The sequence below is a fragment of the Lissotriton vulgaris genome, chromosome 6 (assembly GCF_964263255.1).
Source record: "Lissotriton vulgaris chromosome 6, aLisVul1.2, whole genome shotgun sequence".
NCBI lineage: Eukaryota > Metazoa > Chordata > Amphibia > Caudata > Salamandridae > Lissotriton > Lissotriton vulgaris.
Genome location: NC_141694.1, coordinates 21374849 through 21397175, shown reverse-complemented (window position 1 = coordinate 21397175; position 22327 = coordinate 21374849). Strand labels below are relative to the sequence as shown.

General features: G+C 42.2%; 1 protein-coding gene across 1 annotated transcript in view; it reads left to right on the top strand.

The window, feature by feature from the left end:
• The first annotated feature begins 5381 nt into the window (after positions 1-5381).
• Positions 5382-22327, top strand: part of LOC147706720 (solute carrier family 22 member 7-like) — a 158314-nt gene continuing 141368 nt past the window's right edge. The window contains exon 1 of the mRNA XM_086925118.1: positions 5382-5795. Coding sequence (XP_086781244.1) covers positions 5394-5795 — 402 coding nt within the window. The 5' untranslated portion in view covers positions 5382-5393. The remainder of the gene's footprint in view (positions 5796-22327) is intronic.

Sequence of the window (22327 nt, the reverse complement as noted above, 5' to 3'; positions counted from 1 at the left end):
ATTTACTATTCCCACTCCAGTCAGTGCAACAATAGGGCAAGCATTGAACTCAGGAAGGGTAAAATGTACTATTCCCACTTCACAGTGTGCAGCAGTAGAGAAAGGGTAAAATTTGTTCTTCCCTCTCATCTGTGTGCTACAGTAGGGAAAACGTTGGACCCATGTGGGGTTAAATGTAGTATTCCCACTCCAGTAAGTGCAACAGTAGTGAAATCATTGGACACAGGAGGAGTTATATTTACTTGTCCCACTCCAGGAGGTGCAGCAGTAGGGAAAGCGTTGGATTCAGGAGAGGTTAAATTTACTATTACCACACCAGTCGGTGCAACAGTCGGGAAAGGAATAGACTCAGGATGGATAGCATTTAGTATTTACTGTTCCCACTCCATTCACTGTTACAGTACAGAGAGAGTAGTTTAAATAAATAACATATTTTAATATCTCTATTGAATACCGAAAAATATAAAATTCTAAATATAAAAAATAAGGGCTCATTAGGATGCCGGACGGACCGTCACTGACAGGTCGTCGTGACAGTCTACCCGACATCCGGTAGATCAGTCCGACCACTGGATTGAGATACTGGCGGTCGGAGCGATTTGGGTGGGGGAAAGACCGCCTCCTCGGATAGGCTCAGGGAGCTGGTTGGGGTGGCGGTTGTAACGCAATCCCTACAATGGAGGTGGTGCCTTACGGATTAGAATGTCCCTTTCCCTCAGCCTTTACATGGTGGTCCGACCGCCATGTAAAGGCAGACAGAAAGGGACTTTGGGGGCCCTGTGGGTGCCCGCTATGGGGTCAGGCGGGGTGCCTGTCATATGATCCTTAGATGTTTGTAGACATGCATTTTACTATTGCAGCCTGTATTGCGGTGCGGCCCTTTTTGGGCGACAGCACAAGCCGCAATAGTAAACTGCAGGTTTCTGACCACCTTCACAGTAGTTGAAACGCAATATTGTGAGTGGAGCCGCCGACTACGTGTCGGGCGGTCTATCCCACAGTGATAGAGGTCACGCACCTGTCTGACCGCCATCCTAACAAGGGTCTAAATGTCTTAATTGTAACAACAATAAAAAATACTGTAACTATTTCAAATTTAAAAAAAATGAGCAATTAACACAAATATTAGTGTAATTACAATACCACACTATATTCCCACAAATGTTACAGTCAACAATTAAAATAAATAAACACAGTATAACATAATGAACAGATGAAAAAATATTTTTTAAATACATATTTTTTTCATTATGATTGCTTAAATCATTTCCCCCATTTCTTCACAAACTAAACATACCTAAAATATAACAAATATGATACATTCACAACATACTTTATCAATACAAAAATGAATAACAAAGTAATAAATAATTATTTCTTAATTAACTTCCCACCCTGTAACCCTATAAACACAACAACCCACACCTAACATACCATTTTAAAAATATCTTGATTACAAAATTAACATAATTAATTATCAATTAAGTATTTAATATTGATCTAAATGTATTATTAATTCATTAGAATGATTTAATTCCCACCCTGTACTCCTACAAACCCAACAACCCACACCTGACATATAACCTAAAGAAATCCTAAATACACATTTTGCACAATTAATTATCAATTATCGATTAAATATTTAATATTAATTTTAATTAATTATTAATTAGTTGTAAATAATTTACTTCCCATCCTGTAGCCCTGTAAAGTCCACAACCTGCACCTAAAACATAACTTAAAAAAAAATAATTATCTACTTCAAATAATTATCAATTAAATAATTACAAATACATTATTAATTAATTACAATGTAGTTACTCCCCACCCTGTACCCCTGCAAACCTCACACCTCTCCTAAAACATAATTTAGAAAATAGATGAATTACAAAATTAACATAATTAATTATCAATAAAATAATGAACAATAATTAAATATTTACATATTACTAGTAATTAAATTACTTTCCAATCCGTACCCCTACAAACCCGACAGCCCTCACCTAAATCATAACTTAAAAAACAAATTACACAATTCACATAAACAATTATCAATTAAATAGTTAATAAAAATTTAAAAATGAATTATGAATTAATTATAATTACATTTCTTCTTACCCTATATCCATACAAAACCCACAACCTCTTACACCCCTTAAAATTACAATAACAATTACATGAAATTAAAAAACAAATACAAATGTACACACAATATTCAAACATTAACAATAATTATACAAACAATGTATTACATATACAATTAAAACATATACTAAAATACATAGGAATTATTAAAAAAAATGATGTTAGCAACAATATTTTAGTAAACAATATTAACAACCTAGATTTTTTTAACGTTGATATGAAAAACATAGATATTTTTGTAAAAGTTATTAACAACATAGATATTTTTACATCAATATTACTCATCTTAGAAAATCTATATTCTTGTTAACGATATTCCTGTGTTACGATATTTGTGATCATGGTATTAAAAACTCTATATTTTTGCATCTTTATATTATTTTGATACTTTGTCCAAACAACATATTGGGATATTGTAGGTAATGTCTTTTGCAACCCTGACTGGTGGAGTTCCAATCAATCAAACTCAATATCAGGCCTCCATTATCTGGATGTTACGGTGAGACTGCTGAGTATGTGAGCTATGCAAAGTGACGGTCCTCCTCGCCTAAACCTATCATTAGGAGAATGCTCTGTAAGAACAGTATCTTTGATGATATTGTTTAATCAGGAAGAGTCAATGGCGTATTTTTGGGGAAGAAGGAGGAGATTAGCGAGGAAGAGATAAAGAAAATTAGAGAGTTGAAAATGTGGTGATTATAATCATACGATTGAAGCTCAAGCTTACCATTGATAAAGAGGCTGATGTGGGATTCACAGGCATTCATTCCATTTTGTCAACTATGAGTGCCACAGTTCACATTAATGTTACCAAAAGTAAGCAAAGTGTTTAACTATAGCCATGTCTAGTTCAATCTTTGGAAGAGAACCCCGTCAAATGATGCCCGGGCAGTGACATAGAAGATGCTTTCAGCGGAGAAAGAGAGAAGGGAAAATGTGGGAAGAACTTCCTGAGCAGCAGGCCAATGAAGTGAAGGGGCAGGTTGCTCTTGAACTAAGGGGCCCATTAGGATGACGGGCGGACTTTGTCCGCCCGCCATCCCCTCGTTGAAAGGGACCGCCCGCCATAAGGGCGGGGGTCCCGTGGGGGAAATTAGGATGCGCCCCCCACAGCGGCGGGCGCATCCTGTATTTTTAACATTGTGGCGGGCGGTGCTTTCCGTCCGCCGCAGACCCTCCAGCCGTGATAATATGGCGGGGGTCATTCTGGCACAGATGGCGGGCGGATCGCCCCCGCCAGGCTGGTGATGGCTACCGCCGCCTGGCGGGGCAATCCCCCCGCCATCCTAATGGGGCCCTAAGTGCGGGGCCAAGAAGAAAGGATGGGGACTGAGGAAGATGTATGCTTCATTCTAATTTTGTTGACCACTCACCCTGGAGTTGCAATTCCCTTCTGTCTTGCCATGGCTAGGGTCTTCATACAGAACAAACCTTAAACTTCCAGCATGAGGGTTGTACTTCTGTTGTCGAAGGTGTACAGAGAGTAAGAAAGATAGAGAAGGGCTGGTGGCGGAGTGAGAGAGCTACAGAATGAGTAGCAGGGATAGAGGGAAACAAGGGTAGAGTGACAGAGGCATGAGGAGCAAATGGGAAATGCAGGCTGAAGACATGAGAAATATAAAAACTGTGGAGAATGGAAAGAGAAGGCAGGCAGATAACGATGTAGGATAGAGTGAGAAAGAGGGAAAAAGACATGGAAAAGATACAAAATAGAATGATAGCAGAGAGGGAGATGTATGAGGCGGATAGGGTGAGAGAACACTGAAAAAGAAAGGGAAGTCATGGATGAAGGAAGGTGACTAAGAGATGTGAGTATACAATGATTGACAGAGGGTCACATATTACAAGAGAAGAGGCAAGGAGAGAGGAAAGAAGCAAGAGGAGATATAAGAGAGAATGAGGATACAAAAAGAGTGAAGAACAAGAAAGGGAGATGTGTTTCTGAGATACAAGGAGAAGAGAAGCGACCGAAGGAGTGGGACATTGAGTGGAGACAGGAAATTGAGAAGAAGAAGAGAAGGAGAACTAGAATTGGAGGAAACAAGTTTACAAAGAGAGAAGGATATGCTGAAGCTATGAAATATTTAAAGATACAGAGTGTCCCAGGCTGGGAAGGGGAGAATGAGAGATAGATGTATAGCTGTCTTCATATGGTATGATGGGGGCTATCGGCATATGTTAGTGTATGGTATGGTATGGTATGGCATGGCATGGTATGGTTGGGGCTACCTTAATATGGTATGGCAGGGGCTGCTTTTATGTGGTATGGTAAGAGCTGTCTTCATATGGTTTGATGGGGGCTGCCTTCATATAGTACGGTGGCAGCTTCCTTCATATGATTTCAGTGTTACCCCTGTATAATGACTGATGCACATTGATGACTTACTTACCTGGGTCTAGTTTCTGAAAGTTGGAACATTTATGACACATTAAGCATTGGTTACAGGGAGTTCCGTAGTGCAAGGGAAGAGAGGTATTACTTTTTTAGCTATCGGCAAGGCAAAAACAGTGAAAGATCTATAGCCCTCTATGTTCTCTGAATATTCTCTTGTTCTGTTATCACAAGCATTCTGACTGACATCTAAGATACACCTAGCTAAGACCTAAAAGCCTTCCTATCTGTGTCTATATTGACAATATGAGAATTTCTAATACCATTTTAGGTTGACCTGTCTATGTAGTGGAACTAGGCAAAGGAATAAAGTGGCAAGTTACACTGGGTGCTAAATTCAAAGGAACATGTCAAATTCAAACAAATAAAATAAAAATTAAATTGGTACAACAAGCACATGGCTTGCCAATGATGTTAGTTTCTGTAACTGACTAAGGCCACCTTCCTCAACCTACTACAGCCTCCACCTATTGGCAGCTCACCCTTGCCACTCTTCCCTCTGAGGATTTTAGACATTCCCTCAGCAGTTCTCCTTCCAGTTCCCATTGCCACATACAGACCTGTTAGCTGTTCACAACCCTTGGTAATAGTTCAACCTTCATCTCCCTGTGTCTGCATTAAGTTCTACTGCCCAGTCTGTTCCTTCTCTGGCCAACTGCAGGCCTCTTGCTTCTTGTAGGTCTCTTTTCTGCTTGTGACCTTTCACCCATCTGTCCATCTAACACAATGTTTCCTTTGTGCTTGTGATGAATAACTTTGGACTTTCCAGTTCTAGTCCTCTGCTCATCGTGGATTGCTGGTTCCTGGAATATTGACCTCTCTTTTTCTCTGCCTTACAGTGAAGTTCCAGTCCAGGATGAAGCTAGAGGAACTTATTTTAGATGCTGGAGGCTTTGGAAGGTTCCAGATCATTATTTTGCTCCTCCTAGTCATTCACCGGGCCACGCTGTCTATGCACTTCTTGTTGCACAACTTCATTTCAGTGGTGCCTCCCCACCGGTGTACGCTCCAAAACAAGGATGGGTTTGTGAACCTCACGGAGGAGGAAAGGCTCCTCATCAGCATCCCCAGGGAGCCTGATGGGACCTTCAGCTCCTGCAAGATGTACCGAGAGCCCCAGTGGGATCTGCTGGAGAACTACACCTTGGGACCTCCCGACAGCACCGCCTGGGGATCCTCCAACGCCTTCGCACTGCAGGCGTGCCAGCATGGATGGGACTACGACCACTCTCAGTTCATGTCTACAATAGCCACTGAGGTAAGAGCTGATTCGATACCTCATGTTGCAGGCTGAGTGTTAAAGCAGCCATCTTGTGCAATGTGTCAGTGTACTAAGGTTTAGTAATGATATCAGTCAAAATAAAAAATGTAAAAATAAATAAATAAATTATAATAAATAATAAAGAGTCCTCACTGCCTAAGATCAAGTGCTCCAAGGGATAAAAGTCACAGCCAATGAGTGAGACTGTACTTCAAGTAGTGAGTATAACAACCATTGTGTGAAGGTATGCTCTCATGAGTGAAAGTTGTGTTGAATGAGTGAGTCAGTTGCCCTATGACATAGATTTAAAATCAAAGCATGGGAATCTGCAACTAGGTATGAAATGCAGACATGATAAGTGTAACTGCGGTGCATGGAGTGAAAGTCACAATGTGTGAGACTATCCTGCATGGAGCGAGCCTCGCGGCCAGTGGCTGAGACTTTGAATCCAGGAGTTACTCTTTCATCTAATTAATGAGACAGGACTCCTTGCTCACAACTTAAAGCAAGAGACTGTGTTCCGAGGAATGAGCTCAAACCCAAAGTATAAGAACGTGCTCTAATGAGAATTACTGACAACAGATGATCTACTTTGTGAGTCAAGGAGTGATCTTAAATCAATAAGCTCCAAAGAGTTAGACCAAAGCTATGGACAGAGAGTGGTTGATAAAGTTTGAGAGTCACACACCACTAATGAGATGTGCAGATTTTGAGATTAAGTGGTGTGTCCTTGGGCCAAAAGAAGCTAAGTCTGTGCCCATCTATGGGCATGAATGGTTCTTTCTCTTGGCCCATGGAGAAGAGGCTGCCAATTTCAGTCTAGCCACCAAAGATGTAAGACATGCCAGACACCTACAATGTCGGCCTTCCCAGGAGAGCGGCATTCCTCTTTGTTTTCAGTGCAGGGAAGGGCGCATTTAAATTTTCACTTCTCTGGAGTGTAAGTGCTGTACAGTGACAAAGACAAGCATACATTTAATGAGTGAATGGAGAGGTTTTTGGTACGTGGACTGTTACTGAAATGTGATGTTGTGTTCTTTAAGGAGGTGAGGCTTCAACTCTTTCATAAATTGGAGCTGGGTTTGGGCACTCAGTACAGAGATGTTGTTCTAAATTCTGGGAGAAAGAAAGAAGAAGGCCTGCTGTATAGTTTATTTTTATTTTTTCACTTCTTACCACTTTGGTGTCTTGGTTCCTGTGGGTCGTCAGTGTGATGGTGTTTTCCAGGCAGCACTTTCACATTCCTAGCAAAATAGCCAATAACATTTGGTTAATTTCAGACAAGCTCTTTCTCATTCTGGACCTGGAATTTGCTTTGCATCAAATATGCAAAAACAAATTGGTGAACTGTATTGTTCCATAATGTATCTTCTTAGTCCAGGACAGTGTTGTTCCTGTGTTATTTCCTGTTTCTGCCTTTCCTCTACAGAAATTTACATTTGGAAGACAAAGCACTGTGTTGCAGTGCAATTGGAGTGCATTTTACAACCGTTTCATTGACCCCTCAATTCTCTTTTTGAGCTGTGGTGGAACTTTTAGTACTGTTTATTTCAGTACTGGTTGTACCTTTTCTTTTCCTACACCTCTTTCCAGCAGTCCTTCTGTAATTCCTGGATATCCATTGCCTGCTCCTTGGATCTCAAGCCTGGACATCATCATCATCTGGAGGTTTCTTGTGGCTGGAACTGTGTTCTCAAGTCTGACATTTCATCCTTAGTACCCTCCTCCCCATTTCATGCATAGTTTGTGGAGGAAATGTGCACCTGGAAGGCATTGCTCTTACCTCGGACAAGCCAGACAGAAGAAAGGAGTCTTGTCATGTACAGCTGCTGACACTGTGCGTCCAATGACAATTGTTGATAAGATTTGCAATAAAGAAAATCCTACCACTGATTCCAACAGAAAGCATGAACATTTTTGTTACATCCTTAGTCCTTTCCAAACTGGATTATTGCAACCCGTTATATCTCGGTACACCCATGAAGCAACTACGCAGACTTCAGATGATCCAAAATGCAGCTGCAAGGATCCTCCTAGGGATTCCTAAATTTCAGTCACTGAGAAAGCACTTTCTGAGTCTTCACTGGCTACTGATCAAAAGCCGTATCAAGTTCAAAACCCTGTGCATCACATATAAGGCACCACACGGTCCCGGTCCCCAGTTCTTGAAGCGGTCACTGTATTGACAGATGCCTTCGATCACAAGAGGCAAAATTGATACTTTCTCAGAGATATTTTAAATCAAAGTGGGGCGGCAGAAGCTACAAAGCTCTGGAACACCCTCCCTCCTGCCATCAGAAATCTTCCCTCCTTGACATTGTTCAGAAAAGCCATTAAGACCTGGTTGTTTGTTGAATAGTGCCCCTGCTTGCTTCTTGACTGCTGGCGCCAAGACACCGTTTGGTATTTGTGCGCTGTATACATTTATAACATAACATTTGTGCAGTAAGGGATATTTAGTTTTAAATAAGTTTGCTACCCCTAAAATATTGAAAAAGGGCATACACATCAATGTATAGTGGTCTGAAAGAACACACAGTTAGATAATATTGTGAATGTGTCTTCTAGAAGATGATGCTCTGGAGGACTAAACTGGTATTTCAAACTCTGCAGACATGCATAAATACTTAATACTTGGTTACAGAGTGTGATGAGGAAGTATGCAAGTCATTAATATTCCACAGTTGTGGGCTAACAATTACTATTCAATAAGAGAGTGGCACTAGCTAATACTTTGGGAGTGTGCTCTGGAAGCAAAAATATTCTTGTTTATTAGGTAGGAGGAATGATTTTGGGCCATATGTATCAAAAAGTCATTTTGCGATTCTCAATTTTTTTGCGAAAAGCTATTTGAGAATCACAAAATGCTTTGTATGTAGGATTTGCAATACATTTTGCGAATCCTACATATTCCTTAATTGCGAACCTCAATAGGTCCATAGGAATGAATGGGAAGACATTCTCAATTTGCAATTAGCAATTAGCGAATGGCAAATTCAGAATGCAATTTAAAGGGTGCAGGGGTGTCAAAAGGACACCCTGTTGCACCCCTGAAATAAGCATGGGTGCACATGTGAAGGGCATGTATGTGCTTCACATAGCAGTTTGAAAAATGCAAAAAAGTGCATTTTTCAAAGATATCGCAAATTACCACCAACTTGAAGTTGGAGGTAATTTGCGATTCCTTAAGGCCAAATTGCACTTTTTTGGTGCTTCTTACCTTGCATTTAAGAAATCGCAAAATTTGCGATTCCTTCAATGCATTCGCAAAATAAGGAATCAGAAATTTTGCAATTCCTTATTTGGCACGCAAATTTGCCTCATAAATACCGTTTGGCAAAATTTCGATCGCAAATGCCGAAATTCTGCGAATTTCGGCATTTGCGAATGCAATTCTGCTTGATACATATGGCCCTTACTGGTTAATATTCTGCTTTTGCTCACTGCTCATTATTACTCTGGAGGTGCATGCTATCTGTAAAGCCTCAAAGGAGTGTGTCATTAGTTAAAACTCTTGAGATGTGCAGTAGCAATGAACACATCAGAGGACTGTGCTAGAGGGTAATACACTAGAGTTCTATACTTCTAACTATTACAGTAGAAGGGTATGCTACCAGGTTTTATTCCAACGGAGTGCGCAAGGGGGCAATACTCGGGAGATGTTATGCTTTATATGCATGAACCTGTAATATTACTGTGGAACAGTGTGTTAGTAGTAACTACTTTGTGTAGTAAAAACACTGCTCCCAATGCAGTAATAAAGGTTTCTTTTTCACTCACCAGTGCACAGACCATCATGAAGCTCGCTGCCTGCTTCCAGAATACTGACTCCGTTACCTTAAGCCAGGTGACATTGTAGATACACAGTAACTCAGGCTATGTACCTCGTCTCCACGCTCTCTCTTGTGGTAAGGCCTTCACACAGGAGAAAAGATTAAGGGGTACATGCATCAACATAGACAATAGCGATTCTTTGATTGCGATTTTTAAGGAATCGCAATTAAAGAATCACTATTGCCAATGCATTTTGGAATTGCATAAAATTTTGCAATTCCTACAAATTCCTTAATTGCGTCTTGCAAATTGCGCCTCACAATTAAGGAATTGATTCCCATTCATTCCTATTGGCCCAGAGGCCCATAAGAATGAATGGGAATTGCATGCGCAATTTGCGAGTACCCAATACTTACAAATTACGCATGCAATTTCAAGGGTGCAAGGGTTCCAAACGGACACCCTTGCACCCCTAAAATTACAATTTAACCACATGTTGCGCACATAATGCCCCAGGGGCATGTGTGTGTGTAAGATGTGACTTCAAAAAATGCACTTTAGTGCATTTTTCAAAGAAATCGAAAATTACCATAAATTTTATATTGATGGTAATTTGCGATTCATATTAGCGAAATCGCTAATTTATTTTGTTTAATGCAGTGCATTTAGGAATCACAATCTGCGATTCCTTAAATGCGCTCACAATTTAAGTAAGCGCAAATTTAGCAATTACTAAAATAGCGATTTTTGCATTTGTGATGATGCATCCCAAATGCAAAAATACTGGTAGCAAAGGGGCAAATTCTGTGAATCTGCATGTTTGCAACCAGTTTTTAGGTTGATGCAGGGAGCCCTATGTACCTGCATATACATATCTTCTTTCTTTGCAAATTAACAAATGAGAATAAACAAATAAGTGAAATTAACATAGTTATATCATAGTACTGATATATGGATTAAATTAAATTGAAGAAAAACCTAGGATGAGAACTAAAGAACCAATTTATGTCTATGTTTCCACATCTCTTTATAAAAACAAATTGATACATAACAACATCCAGTAAAAGGGCCAGCAAACAACACTCCCTACATCTCCTTCCACAAATTTCATCATCACTGCTCCCACTCCCTCTACCTCTTTCAATCCTTCTTCCTCTTTGTGTACCCTTTCTTGACTCTCCACCACCTCCTTCAATTTGTAGACGCTCCAACATAAACACACTACATCCTTCCTTGCTTCTTTCCATCACCTGCCTGTCACTTATTTATTATTTATTTATTTGAGGAATTTCTAAAGCGCACTATCACCTGACATGCATCTTGGCACTGGTAACACGGCAACCATGACGACGGGTAGGAGGCATAGAAAGAAAAGAAAAAAACAGATCTAGTTCTTAGGAAATAGCCAAGTCTTTAATTTCTTTCTGAAAGCAAGTAGATCATCATGTTGTCTGAGTGCAATAGGTGGAGTGTTCCACAACCTGGCCGCAGCGACCCCAAATGATCTACCCCCTGCTCTAACTTTTTTGAAGCGGGGTACTTTTATAAGCTTGCCCCCAGCGGAGCGAAGCATTCTGTTGGGAACGTACCATTCGAATTTTTTCTGAAGGGGGGCAGGTCCCTTCCCATGTAGAGCCTTAAACACTAGGCAAAGGGATTTAAATGTAATTCTTTGTCTCAAGGGGAGCCAGTGCAGCTCCGCCAGTGCTCCAGAGGCGGACGACCTCCTCGGCCAGCCTAGTACCAATTTGGCCGCGGCAGATTGCATCCCCTGTGACCTGTCTAAGAGGAATGCAGGGGATTCAAGGAGCAAAGCATTGCAGTAGTCCACCCGACTGAGGATCGTACTGCGTGCTATCAGGACGCGGGCTTGATGGGGTAAAAGAGGGAAAATTTTCCTCAGTGAATGAGCAATAGCCAGGCAGCAGCTCACCACCTTCGCCACATGTGCCTCCAAGGAGAGGTTGCAATCAAATGTTACCCCCAGGTTGCACACTGTCTTGACCGGCTGTCATGGCTGGATTTTCTGATTAGATGGGATCAGCCCCTAGGGTCCCCTCCAACCCAGCCAGAACGTAATCACATCCCTCCTCAGGACCATCTATCTAGGCACCTGGGTACCTACCTGAGGATGGGGAACTCGCAATATACAAGCTCATATTATTAAAAATACCACTAAATCTATAGGGATACTAAGAATACTCACTGATTACTAAGGATATCCATACCCTACACCACACTCATACATCAGTTAGTCTCGCGGCCACTCAGACCCAGACTGATCTACCTCAGGGCAGACATGACACACAATCCGGTGCGTCTACACATGGGCCTGCAGAACCCAATGCTCTCTTTTCCAAATGATCTACAATCCGGCAGATCTCCACGCCAGTATCCCCCCTGACGCTCTCACTTACACAAGCCACAATCCTGTGGGTATCCACGCTGGTCATCCACCCCAGCGCTCTCACTAACGCCGTATATCAACGACGACCACATTCCTATGAACACCTTCAGATATATGTCTCTTCACTAAGGGTCTGCTACTACAATAATATTATGGGATAGCCGAATTACTTAGTGTCAACAATTCCCTAGCTCAAGGGCTCCCTGTTCTCTCTATTTATTCAGACTTACCGGATCAGGGGCAGCATCTGTTCTGGCTATAACATCTGACTAGGAGAAAAAGGTTACCTATGCTTTGGAACAGAAGACGCTGTTTACAGGATTATGGGAGGGTGTACTACCGTGGTCCCTTAGTTGCAGGTCTCCTCTCTCCCTCACTATTACTTACCTGATCAGGGGTAGCATCTGTTCAAACAGTAATACCTATCAGAAAAGAAGATTACCCTCACTGTATGGGGACAAAGATATACACACTATGTGATTGAGTTATTTCTTGATTTAAGCGCTCCTACTCCCTTCTGATCCATCAGTGGCTCAACGGCAACTGGCTAGAAGCTAAGATAGCTTTATCATAAAAAAACTCATGCACACTAATTCACTAATTAATGGGGATGTTTATTGTAACAATAATAAAGTATACATATACAAAACTATGGGGTCTCTATAACTAGCAGTAACTTTAACTTACCGCTGAAAGAAAAGGATTAAACATACAATTTATTTGCGGGGTAACAGGAACACACCGCTGAAAGGGAAAAGATTAGACATACAATAGCCTAGGGAATAAGAACAAGATTAAAGTGTAAGTGTAAGTGTAACTAATTCAGACTACCTCACCTATTAGAAGGAAGATTTCTCTCTCTGCCTCTGGTGGGATTAGGGCTCTCTCTGTCTCTCCCTCCTTCACCACATCACCACGCCTCTGGTTCAGTTGCTCCAGCTGACAGCCTTCTTTGATGCCCTCTGCACTGCTCTCTCTCTCCTCATCTTCAGCAATCGTCTGCCTTCTTTCTCCATTCAAGAACTGCACTCTATTCTGCAGCTTCAGCAGATATCCTCTCTCTCTCTCCAAGCTGAACTGAGCTCCAAGCTGAACTGAGCTCCCAGCTGTTCTGAGCTCCAAGCTGTTCTGAGCTCCAAGCTGTTTTGAGCTCCAGGCTGAACTGCACACAAGCTGGAATGAACACCACGCTGAACTGACCTCCAAGCTGAACTGAACACTCCTCCTCTCCTGTAGCTCACTAATATGGATGCTTGTCCTTTCATGGAAAGTTACGGCCAGTAACCTGCCGCCCACCAAATTCTTGTACCTCCCCGTACCAAGGACACGTTCCCAGCTGGCCAGCCTGAAGTTGTGTCTTCGGAGTGGAGAAAAATACATTCCTTCGATAAGGGCCAGCCTGAGCCGGTTCTCTCCAAGCGAACAACAGCCTTAACTATAAACTTTACCTTTACCCTGAAAAGCCTCTCAGCTTCATCAAGATGGAGTCCCTCTAGCTCTAGGCCTGTAGGCCTGAAAGGGATGAAATGCCCCTTAGCTCTGCCAGAATACCTACATAAACCATACCAATGTGTCAAGTATGTCAAAGCCAATAGGCAATAGACAGGTTAGAGTCAAGAATAAGGGATCTATCATCATATTAAACAGCTATCCTCTTCTAGGTCTGGAAGAAAGGGCTTAAAAGGGCCAACACAAGCTAAGAATACCTATACTAGATGTGAGCAAGACTAAGATCTATATCACTGCTAAATAGAGCCAAAAACTCTGCCATTACATTCCACCCTTAGATCCTTATCTTGCGAACATCGATAAACAACAACAACCATATAAACAAACATCAACACAATCTATCAACAAACCAAAAACCAAGAAAACTCTCTAAAATGAATGACAACTTAAGGAAATTCTACCTGAAACTCAATTGTAGGGAATACAAACCTAACAACCAACTGAAAACAAATCAAAGCACCCTTGACTTGAATGCTGAAACATATCTGAGATTGGATCTGATAACAACAGAAACTAACCAAAGCATCCTCAAACTAAATGTGCCTCAACTTCTAGTGATAACTGGTGAAGTCTAGTGATGTAGGGACTTATGTGTTGAATGAAAACAGCAAGGGGCCTAAATGGGGCCTACCTACTTCGGACAACTTAAGAACTAAATGTGTTTCAACTTCTAATGAAAAAACAACAAAGGGCCTAAATGAGGCCTACCTACTATGGTCAACTTAAGCTAATGATGACACATGAAATCTATTGGTGTAGGGGCTTAAATGTGGAATAAAAACAACAATGGGCCTAAATGAGGCCTACCTACTATGGTCAACTTAAGGTAATGACGACTCATAAAATCTATTGGTGTAGGGGCTTGTTTGTGGGATGAAAATAACAATGGGCCTAAATGAGGCCTACCTACTATGGTCAACTTAAGGAAACATTTTGGTGAAATCTGAGAAATAGACATGACAAATTATTTTCAAGGTCTAGGTAAACATTAATACATAATCATACTAAAAGACACACCTCCCAGGACAACCTAAAGTCTAGGGTAACCACCCTTTGATCAATCAAGGTGAAAATGTAATAACAGTAAAAGACAACCCCATTTCTACAAGATAGCTGGTGGAACACCAAGCCTAAAACAGCCATTTTACATCACACTGTGGAACACATGTGTGCACCACCATTCAAAAAAAAAAGGTCCTTCATTGGCAAAAACTGTTTTGAAGAAAACAGGAAAACTATAATAGGTGACATGTTTGTTTTTCTTTTAAAAAGTGGGGCCTGCTCATAGTGATTGCAAAGAAAAAACATGGGAATAATGCAGGCCAAGGAATTATACAAGAAAATCCTTTTGCGATTCTGTCACAAATAAAAAAAGTATAATTGTGTTTTGTTTTAAAAAAAAAGTAAGTCCAATGTCAATTTTGGGACATCAGTGTAGGTCACCACCCGGCATCTTCGGTATCCAGACACTTCCTCCGATGCGGCCATCCACCACCCTTCCGGTCTGGTCTGGTCTGGTTCCATCTTCCAAAAATAACAAACTAACATAAAAACATGAAAGTAAAAAACTAAAATAAGAAAGGAAGTGGGGGGGGGGGGGCCGACCCACGCACCAACACCACAACCCAGCAATCCTAGGACGAGAAAACAAGTATCATTAATCTTGCATGATAAAATTTTCTATTTAAAAAGCACCCCGGGTGCCTTTCATTATTGAAAAGAAAATATCCTAATTAATTAAAAGCATTAGCAAAATCCAATTTTTAAGTTCATTTAGAAGGGCCTAACATACCCTAATCCTCTGTGAGACAGCCCCTCCCTTCAGAATAAGCGGGAGCCAGGCTACAGTGTGAAGCAATTTGAATCACTGCCAAATGATGATCTCACAGCAGGAGCAGGGGCTGCAAGCCTCCCATTCCCTGATCAGGGAAGCCCGCCCAGGCCCACTGTATCTAAGTAACTCCAAGGGCCAAGAGTCTGCAAGAATCCCTTATCAGCAGGCAATGAAGCTGCCCGCGCTGACAGCCAGGAAGAGCGAGTTCACCCCACCCGTACATAAACATGCCGTCCGCGGAACAAAATTGGATTATAGCCAATCATAACAGGACAGGCTGCAGTCGAAGCCTGCAGAGGAAAAAACCCGTCTTCACAAACCAGCTGGTCTGCCAAGGTCGACAAACAAATTCCTTTGGAAACTGTTCCCAGGCTTGATTTCTCTAGCTAACAAAAGCTAGCATTTAAAAAAAAAACAATTCTGTTACAATGTACTGCTACTTAAAAGCTCCACTTTCTAAAAAGACTTTTGTCTAACTAATTCAGCATTTATTCAGCATGCAGTTCAACATACAAAAAGGGGCAATTTACTTCTGCACACAAAATTATACAGTCAGCATGTAAAAAAAAAACGAATTAACATGGACTATTGGGTTTAAAATTTCTCCACACAAATATCTATCAGGCAGCACGTTTATCGTGCAAGGTCTTAAGAAATATATATTATCAGCTGTTGAAAGAGAAATAATTTTAAAACAACATAAAATGCAGACACATTTCACCATTATATTGTGTTCAACCAGGGACAACATGTAATTATGCATTACAGTGTAATTTATAGCGCAAACTCTTCAATGCAACCTAATAAAAGGGCCACATTCATATATTACTAAACAGCCATTTATTTTCTAACTGAGTGTATTAACTGACATTTGCATATTAAAATGTCCACATTTGAAAAAAGGTTCAGCTTGCATTTGGGAAAATAATAATAAGAATACTTTTAATTTAAAAGCACACGGTTGCCTTTCACTAATTAAAAGCACATGTTACCATGCACTGTCGGGCAAGATTGATTATTCTCAACCTGTGATCACTGCCAAAGCATCGGCCAGCACATTCCTTCCTAGATGGAAAACCCTCAAAGAAATAATTAATGAAAACAGCCCATAGCGTGCGCACACCAACTGGGCCATCTTCTAATATTTCACACATTTTAAACCATGCATTCAAAAATAATTCTCCACACGTCTATGGATGCATATTAAGAAGCGCATTTAAAAGAACACAGCTCTCTCCGTGCAAACCCTTATCTCAATCTGACTGGTTGATTTATAACCTAGCGACCCCTAAGAGTCAGACACATGAAGACATCAGTTCCAAGGCAAACCCACACAAATTCGTAGACGCATTTCAAAAAGAACAGAGCCCTTCGCAAAGCACAAGATGTTACCTTTCCGGCAAGAAGCTGACAAAGCACGTAGGCAGACCCAGGAATCAATAAAAGTCAAAATCAAACCATCAATCATTAAAATAATACACTGACTTTTATAGTCAGTTCAGATAACCATGCAAGGTAAAACAGCATGTTTAAAAATAAAGACTGCCATCTCAATTCAAGATATTAACCCTTTGGCAGCTCAAGCACAATCATTCCCCAATGTCCATGGATACATGGGAAAGTCATGAGCACATCTCTTCACGTTTACAGATAACACGTACACACATTTTCAAAACGTTATCCCCAAGCACCCGAGAGAGATCCAGCTCTCTCCTGCCTAACGTAATGATAACATGCCCTGTCCAAGCCATTACCACATGGCGCTATTCACAAGCCATATTTACAAGACAAACTCTTCACAAACAATATATCCAAGGCGCAATTCACAAGGAACACAGCAGATCAACATGAGAACATGCACCTCACAAGCCACAATAACATGGCGCTATTCACAAGCCATATTTACAAGACAAGCTTTTCACAAACAATATATCCAAGGCGCAATGCACAAGGAACACAGCAGATCAACATGAGAACATGCACCTCACAAGCCACATTAACATGGCGCTATTCACAAGCCATATTTACAAGGAGCTATATGCAAAGAACTCCAAAGATCATATAACAATGAACACATTTCACATTGCACAGCATAAGCAGATGCAGCAAGCAATTTAATGGACAATTTAAAAGCATTTTTTACACACATTTATACAATTGGACCATCACAAAGATGTAACTGGCTCCCTCATGTAATGCCATCCTTCAACCCTGACAGTTTAAACACCAAGATGAAAACCATTCCTTCCACCCTGAATAAGCCAAATGCCATGATGTTATGCAATCTCCTCACGCTGCAACTGTTCAAGCCCATAGGTCACACAGGCTACATAAACTGCAACATTACGCCAGATGGAACTGGCGCTCAGGGCACTCCCTCACAACACATGGGAAACTCTCTAAGCACATGGCCAGGACACACAGGATAGGTAAGCAGTTCGTGACGCCAGATGTCATGGCTGGATTTTCTGATTAGATGGGATCAGCCCCTAGGGGCCCCTCCAACCCAGCCAGAACGTAATCACATCCCTCCTCAGGACCATCTATCCAGGCACCTGGGTACCTACCTGAGGATGGGGAACTCGCAATATACAAGCTCATATTATTAAAAACACCACTAAATCTATAGGGATACTAAGAATACTCACTGATTACTAAGGATATCCATACCCTACACCACACTCATACATCAGTTAGTCTCGCGGCCACTCAGACCCAGACTGATCTACCTCAGGGCAGACATGACACACAATCCGGTGCGTCTACACATGGGCCTGCAGAACCCAATGCTCTCTTTTCCAAATGATCTACAATCCGGCAGATCTCCACGCCAGTATCCCCCCTGACGCTCTCACTTACACAAGCCACAATCCTGTGGGTATCCACGCTGGTCATCCACCCCAGCGCTCTCACTAACGCCGTATATCAACGACGACCACATTCCTATGAACACCTTCAGATATATGTCTCTTCACTAAGGGTCTGCTACTACAATAATATTATGGGATAGCCGAATTACTTAGTGTCAACAATTCCCTAGCTCAAGGGCTCCCTGTTCTCTCTATTTATTCAGACTTACCGGATCAGGGGCAGCATCTGTTCTGGCTATAACATCTGACTAGGAGAAAAAGGTTACCTATGCTTTGGAACAGGAGACGCTGTTTACAGGATTATGGGAGGGTGTACTACCGTGGTCCCTTAGTTGCAAGTCTCCTCTCTCCCTCACTATTACTTACCTGATCAGGGGTAGCATCTGTTCAAACAGTAATACCTATCAGAAAAGAAGATTACCCTCACTGTATGGGGACAAAGATATACACACTATGTGATTGAGTTATTTCTTGATTTAAGCGCTCCTACTCCCTTCTGATCCATCAGTGGCTCAACGGCAACTGGCTAGAAGCTAAGATAGCTTTATCATAAAAAAACTCATGCACACTAATTCACTAATTAATGGGGATGTTTATTGTAACAATAATAAAGTATACATATACAAAACTATGGGGTCTCTATAACTAGCAGTAACTTTAACAAAACCGCTGAAAGAAAAGGATTAAACATACAATTTATTTGCGGGGTAACAGGAACACACCGCTGAAAGGGAAAAGATTAGACATACAATAGCCTAGGGAATAAGAACAAGATTAAATTGTAAGTGCAAGTGTAACTAATTCAGACTAACTCACCTATTAGAAGGAAGATTTCTCTCTCTGTCTCTGGTGGGATTAGGGCTCTCTCTGTCTCTCCCTCCTTCACCACATCACCACGCCTCTGGTTCAGTTGCTCCAGCTGACAGCCTTCTTTGATGCCCTCTGCACTGCTCTCTCTCTCCTCATCTTCAGCAATCGTCTGCCTTCTTTCTCCATTCAAGAACTGCACTCTATTCTGCAGCTTCAGCAGATATCCTCTCTCTCTCTCCAAGCTGAACTGAGCTCCAAGCTGAACTGAGCTCCCAGCTGTTCTGAGCTCCAAGCTGTTCTGAGCTCCAAGCTGTTTTGAGCTCCAGGCTGAACTGCACACAAGCTGGAATGAACACCACGCTGAACTGACCTCCAAGCTGAACTGAACACTCCTCCTCTCCTGTAGCTCACTAATATGGATGCTTGTCCTTTCATGGAAAGTTAAGGCCAGTAACCTGCCGCCCACCAAATTCTTGTACCTCCCCGTACCAAGGACACGTTCCCAGCTGGCCAGCCTGAAGTTGTGTCTTCGGAGTGGAGAAAAATACATTCCTTCGATAAGGGCCAGCCTGAGCCGGTTCTCTCCAAGCGAACAACAGCCTTAACTATAAACTTTACCTTTACCCTGAAAAGCCTCTCAGCTTCATCAAGATGGAGTCCCTCTAGCTCTAGGCCTGTAGGCCTGAAAGGGATGAAATGCCCCTTAGCTCTGCCAGAATACCTACATAAACCATACCAATGTGTCAAGTATGTCAAAGCCAATAGGCAATAGACAGGTTAGAGTCAAGAATAAGGGATCTATCATCATATTAAACAGCTATCCTCTTCTAGGTCTGGAAGAAAGGGCTTAAAAGGGCCAACACAAGCTAAGAATACCTATACTAGATGTGAGCAAGACTAAGATCTATATCACTGCTAAATAGAGCCAAAAACTCTGCCATTACACCGGCTGGCCAGGATTGGGGAACTCTGGGGGCCAAAGGTTCCTGGGCGGTCCTGCTGTGTGTCTGCGCACATCAAAGTGCATCATCTCTGTTTTGGCTATATTAAACTGTAGTGAATTCTCCCTCAGCCACTGTGACATGTCTTCTAAACATTCTTGAAACCCTTCTACTGAGATGGACTGGTCTCCCTCCAGGGAGAGAATGAGTTGCGTATCATCAGCATAATTGACAACCTTGATGTTAAATCGCTTGATGATCGCCAGCAAGGGTCTCAAGTAAACATTAAAAAGAATAGGGCTGATGGCCGAGCCCTGAGGTACCCCATGTTGGACCTGAGTGGGGGCAGATTGGTAAGGGGGAAGAGAGACTGCCTGCTGTCTCCCTGAGAGGAAAGAGTAAAACCATCTTAGGGCCACTCCAGTCACTCCCACCTCTCTCAGCCGGCTCAGAAGGATGTTATGGTTTACCGTATCGAAGGCGGCAGACAGGTCCAGCAGAATCAACACTGCTGCCTAACCCCTGTCTGCCCGCCCCCAAAGCTCATCCATTACGGTCACCAATGCCGCCTCAGTACCATGAGCCGGTCGGAACCCAAACTGCTCCTCCTCCAGATGTTTAGACATCTCTAAATGTGCGGACAGTGTACCACTTACTACCGGCTCAACTATTTTGGCCGGGAAGGGGAGAAGAGATATCGGTCTAAAGTTTTTTAGGCATTCTGAATCAAGGGAGGTTTTTTTTAGCAATGGCGTTACCAATGCCTGCTTCCATTGGTGTGGCACCACCCCCTCTGCAAGAGACTGGTTGCAGATCTTACACAGTGATGGAAAGAGTTCTGCCCCGAACTCCTTCCAAATTTTACAAGGCAGTGGGTCCAGGGGAGAGCCAGACACAATACTGTCTGCTATCTTATAAAAATCCTCAATCTGTAAGAGGATCCACACCTCCTTCTCCTCAACCCTTTTACAATTCAGAGCTACTCTTGTTTTATTCCATTTCTGGACATTCCTTAAATGTACATGCCATGGGGTAATTTTTACTACTTCGTCAGGATCTGTGAAATTGTTAATTCCACTATTTCTCCTCTCCAACTTGATTGTATTAAATAACCATTCTTAATTTTACTCCCCCTTAATCCTCCACTATTGCTTTGCTATTTTAATTTTTCCCCTCCAGCCATTGAGGATCTCACATAGGTCTGGGTTACCTGCCCTGCATCATTTCAAAAGACATCTTATTAGTGTCGCCATTCCGAGAGGTGCGGTATGCCCATACCATGTTTTCCGCTGTCTCCTTCACATCTTTCTACTGTTGACTGGCAGATAGATAGAACATTTTATTTTAAAAAACTAGATCTTTCAACCAGGCCATTACCGTACAGATTATACAAAGATGCCCTGGGCTGTCGTACTCCTTCACTACCTAAAAACGTCTTCATACAACGCAAAGTAAGTTGTGTTCAACTACCCATTACCAAAAAGGATGGACAACCTTGTCTCACAAATGTTTACCAAAGCACACCAATAGTACTTTCAATTGCCACATTGCTCCTAAACACCACTTCCATCCATTTCATGAACACATCCACTACTGCTACTGTAAAAAGATTATTCTAGATAGGCCATAGGTCTGAGGAAATCTCAACACACTTTGTTCCTAGCTCCTTCTGAAAAACTGAGACTTCCCATAGGTTCACCTCCCGCTTTAAAACTCTTTTTGCTTTCAATACAAACTTTACAGCACTCCACACAATTTTTTATATTTATGTCTAACACCGGCCACCAATATTTATCTTCCAAGTACTGCAATATCAGAGTTTGACCTAGACCCCCTCGTGCAGCTGAAGCCTCACTGCTGAGAGGCCTGTTTGTGAACATCCCTGTACCGTGTGGCAGGCACCATGCAGTGCCTGCCACATGGTGCAGGGATATTAAGGGGGATGGTGCCCCCAGACTCCATGCAGGAGGTCCCGGGGAAGGGAGGCCCGCTACGGCCCCCTAAAGTCAAGTTCCATTGCCTTTTTGTGGCCGGTTAACTGACATGAAACGGCCGACACAAGGGGTCGTTGCAGTCCCTACGACAGTGCCTGAGCAGGCACCACAACTATTGTAGGGATTGCAGTCCCTCCGACTGTCCGACGGGCTCCTTGAGCCCATTGGATGCGCGGTGGTCCGTCTTTCCACCATCCCTTCATCCGCCCGCCATCATAATGCGGCAGGCAACCCTACAGGGTCCGATGGCAGTGATACCGTCACGGATGGCCTGACGGTGGCGGTCCCACCGTCATCGTAATCGGGCCCATAGGGCTGAACTGATAAAGTTACATGACACAAACCAATCAACATTGCAGAAATTGTGTCAAATAAAACATATTACTCTAG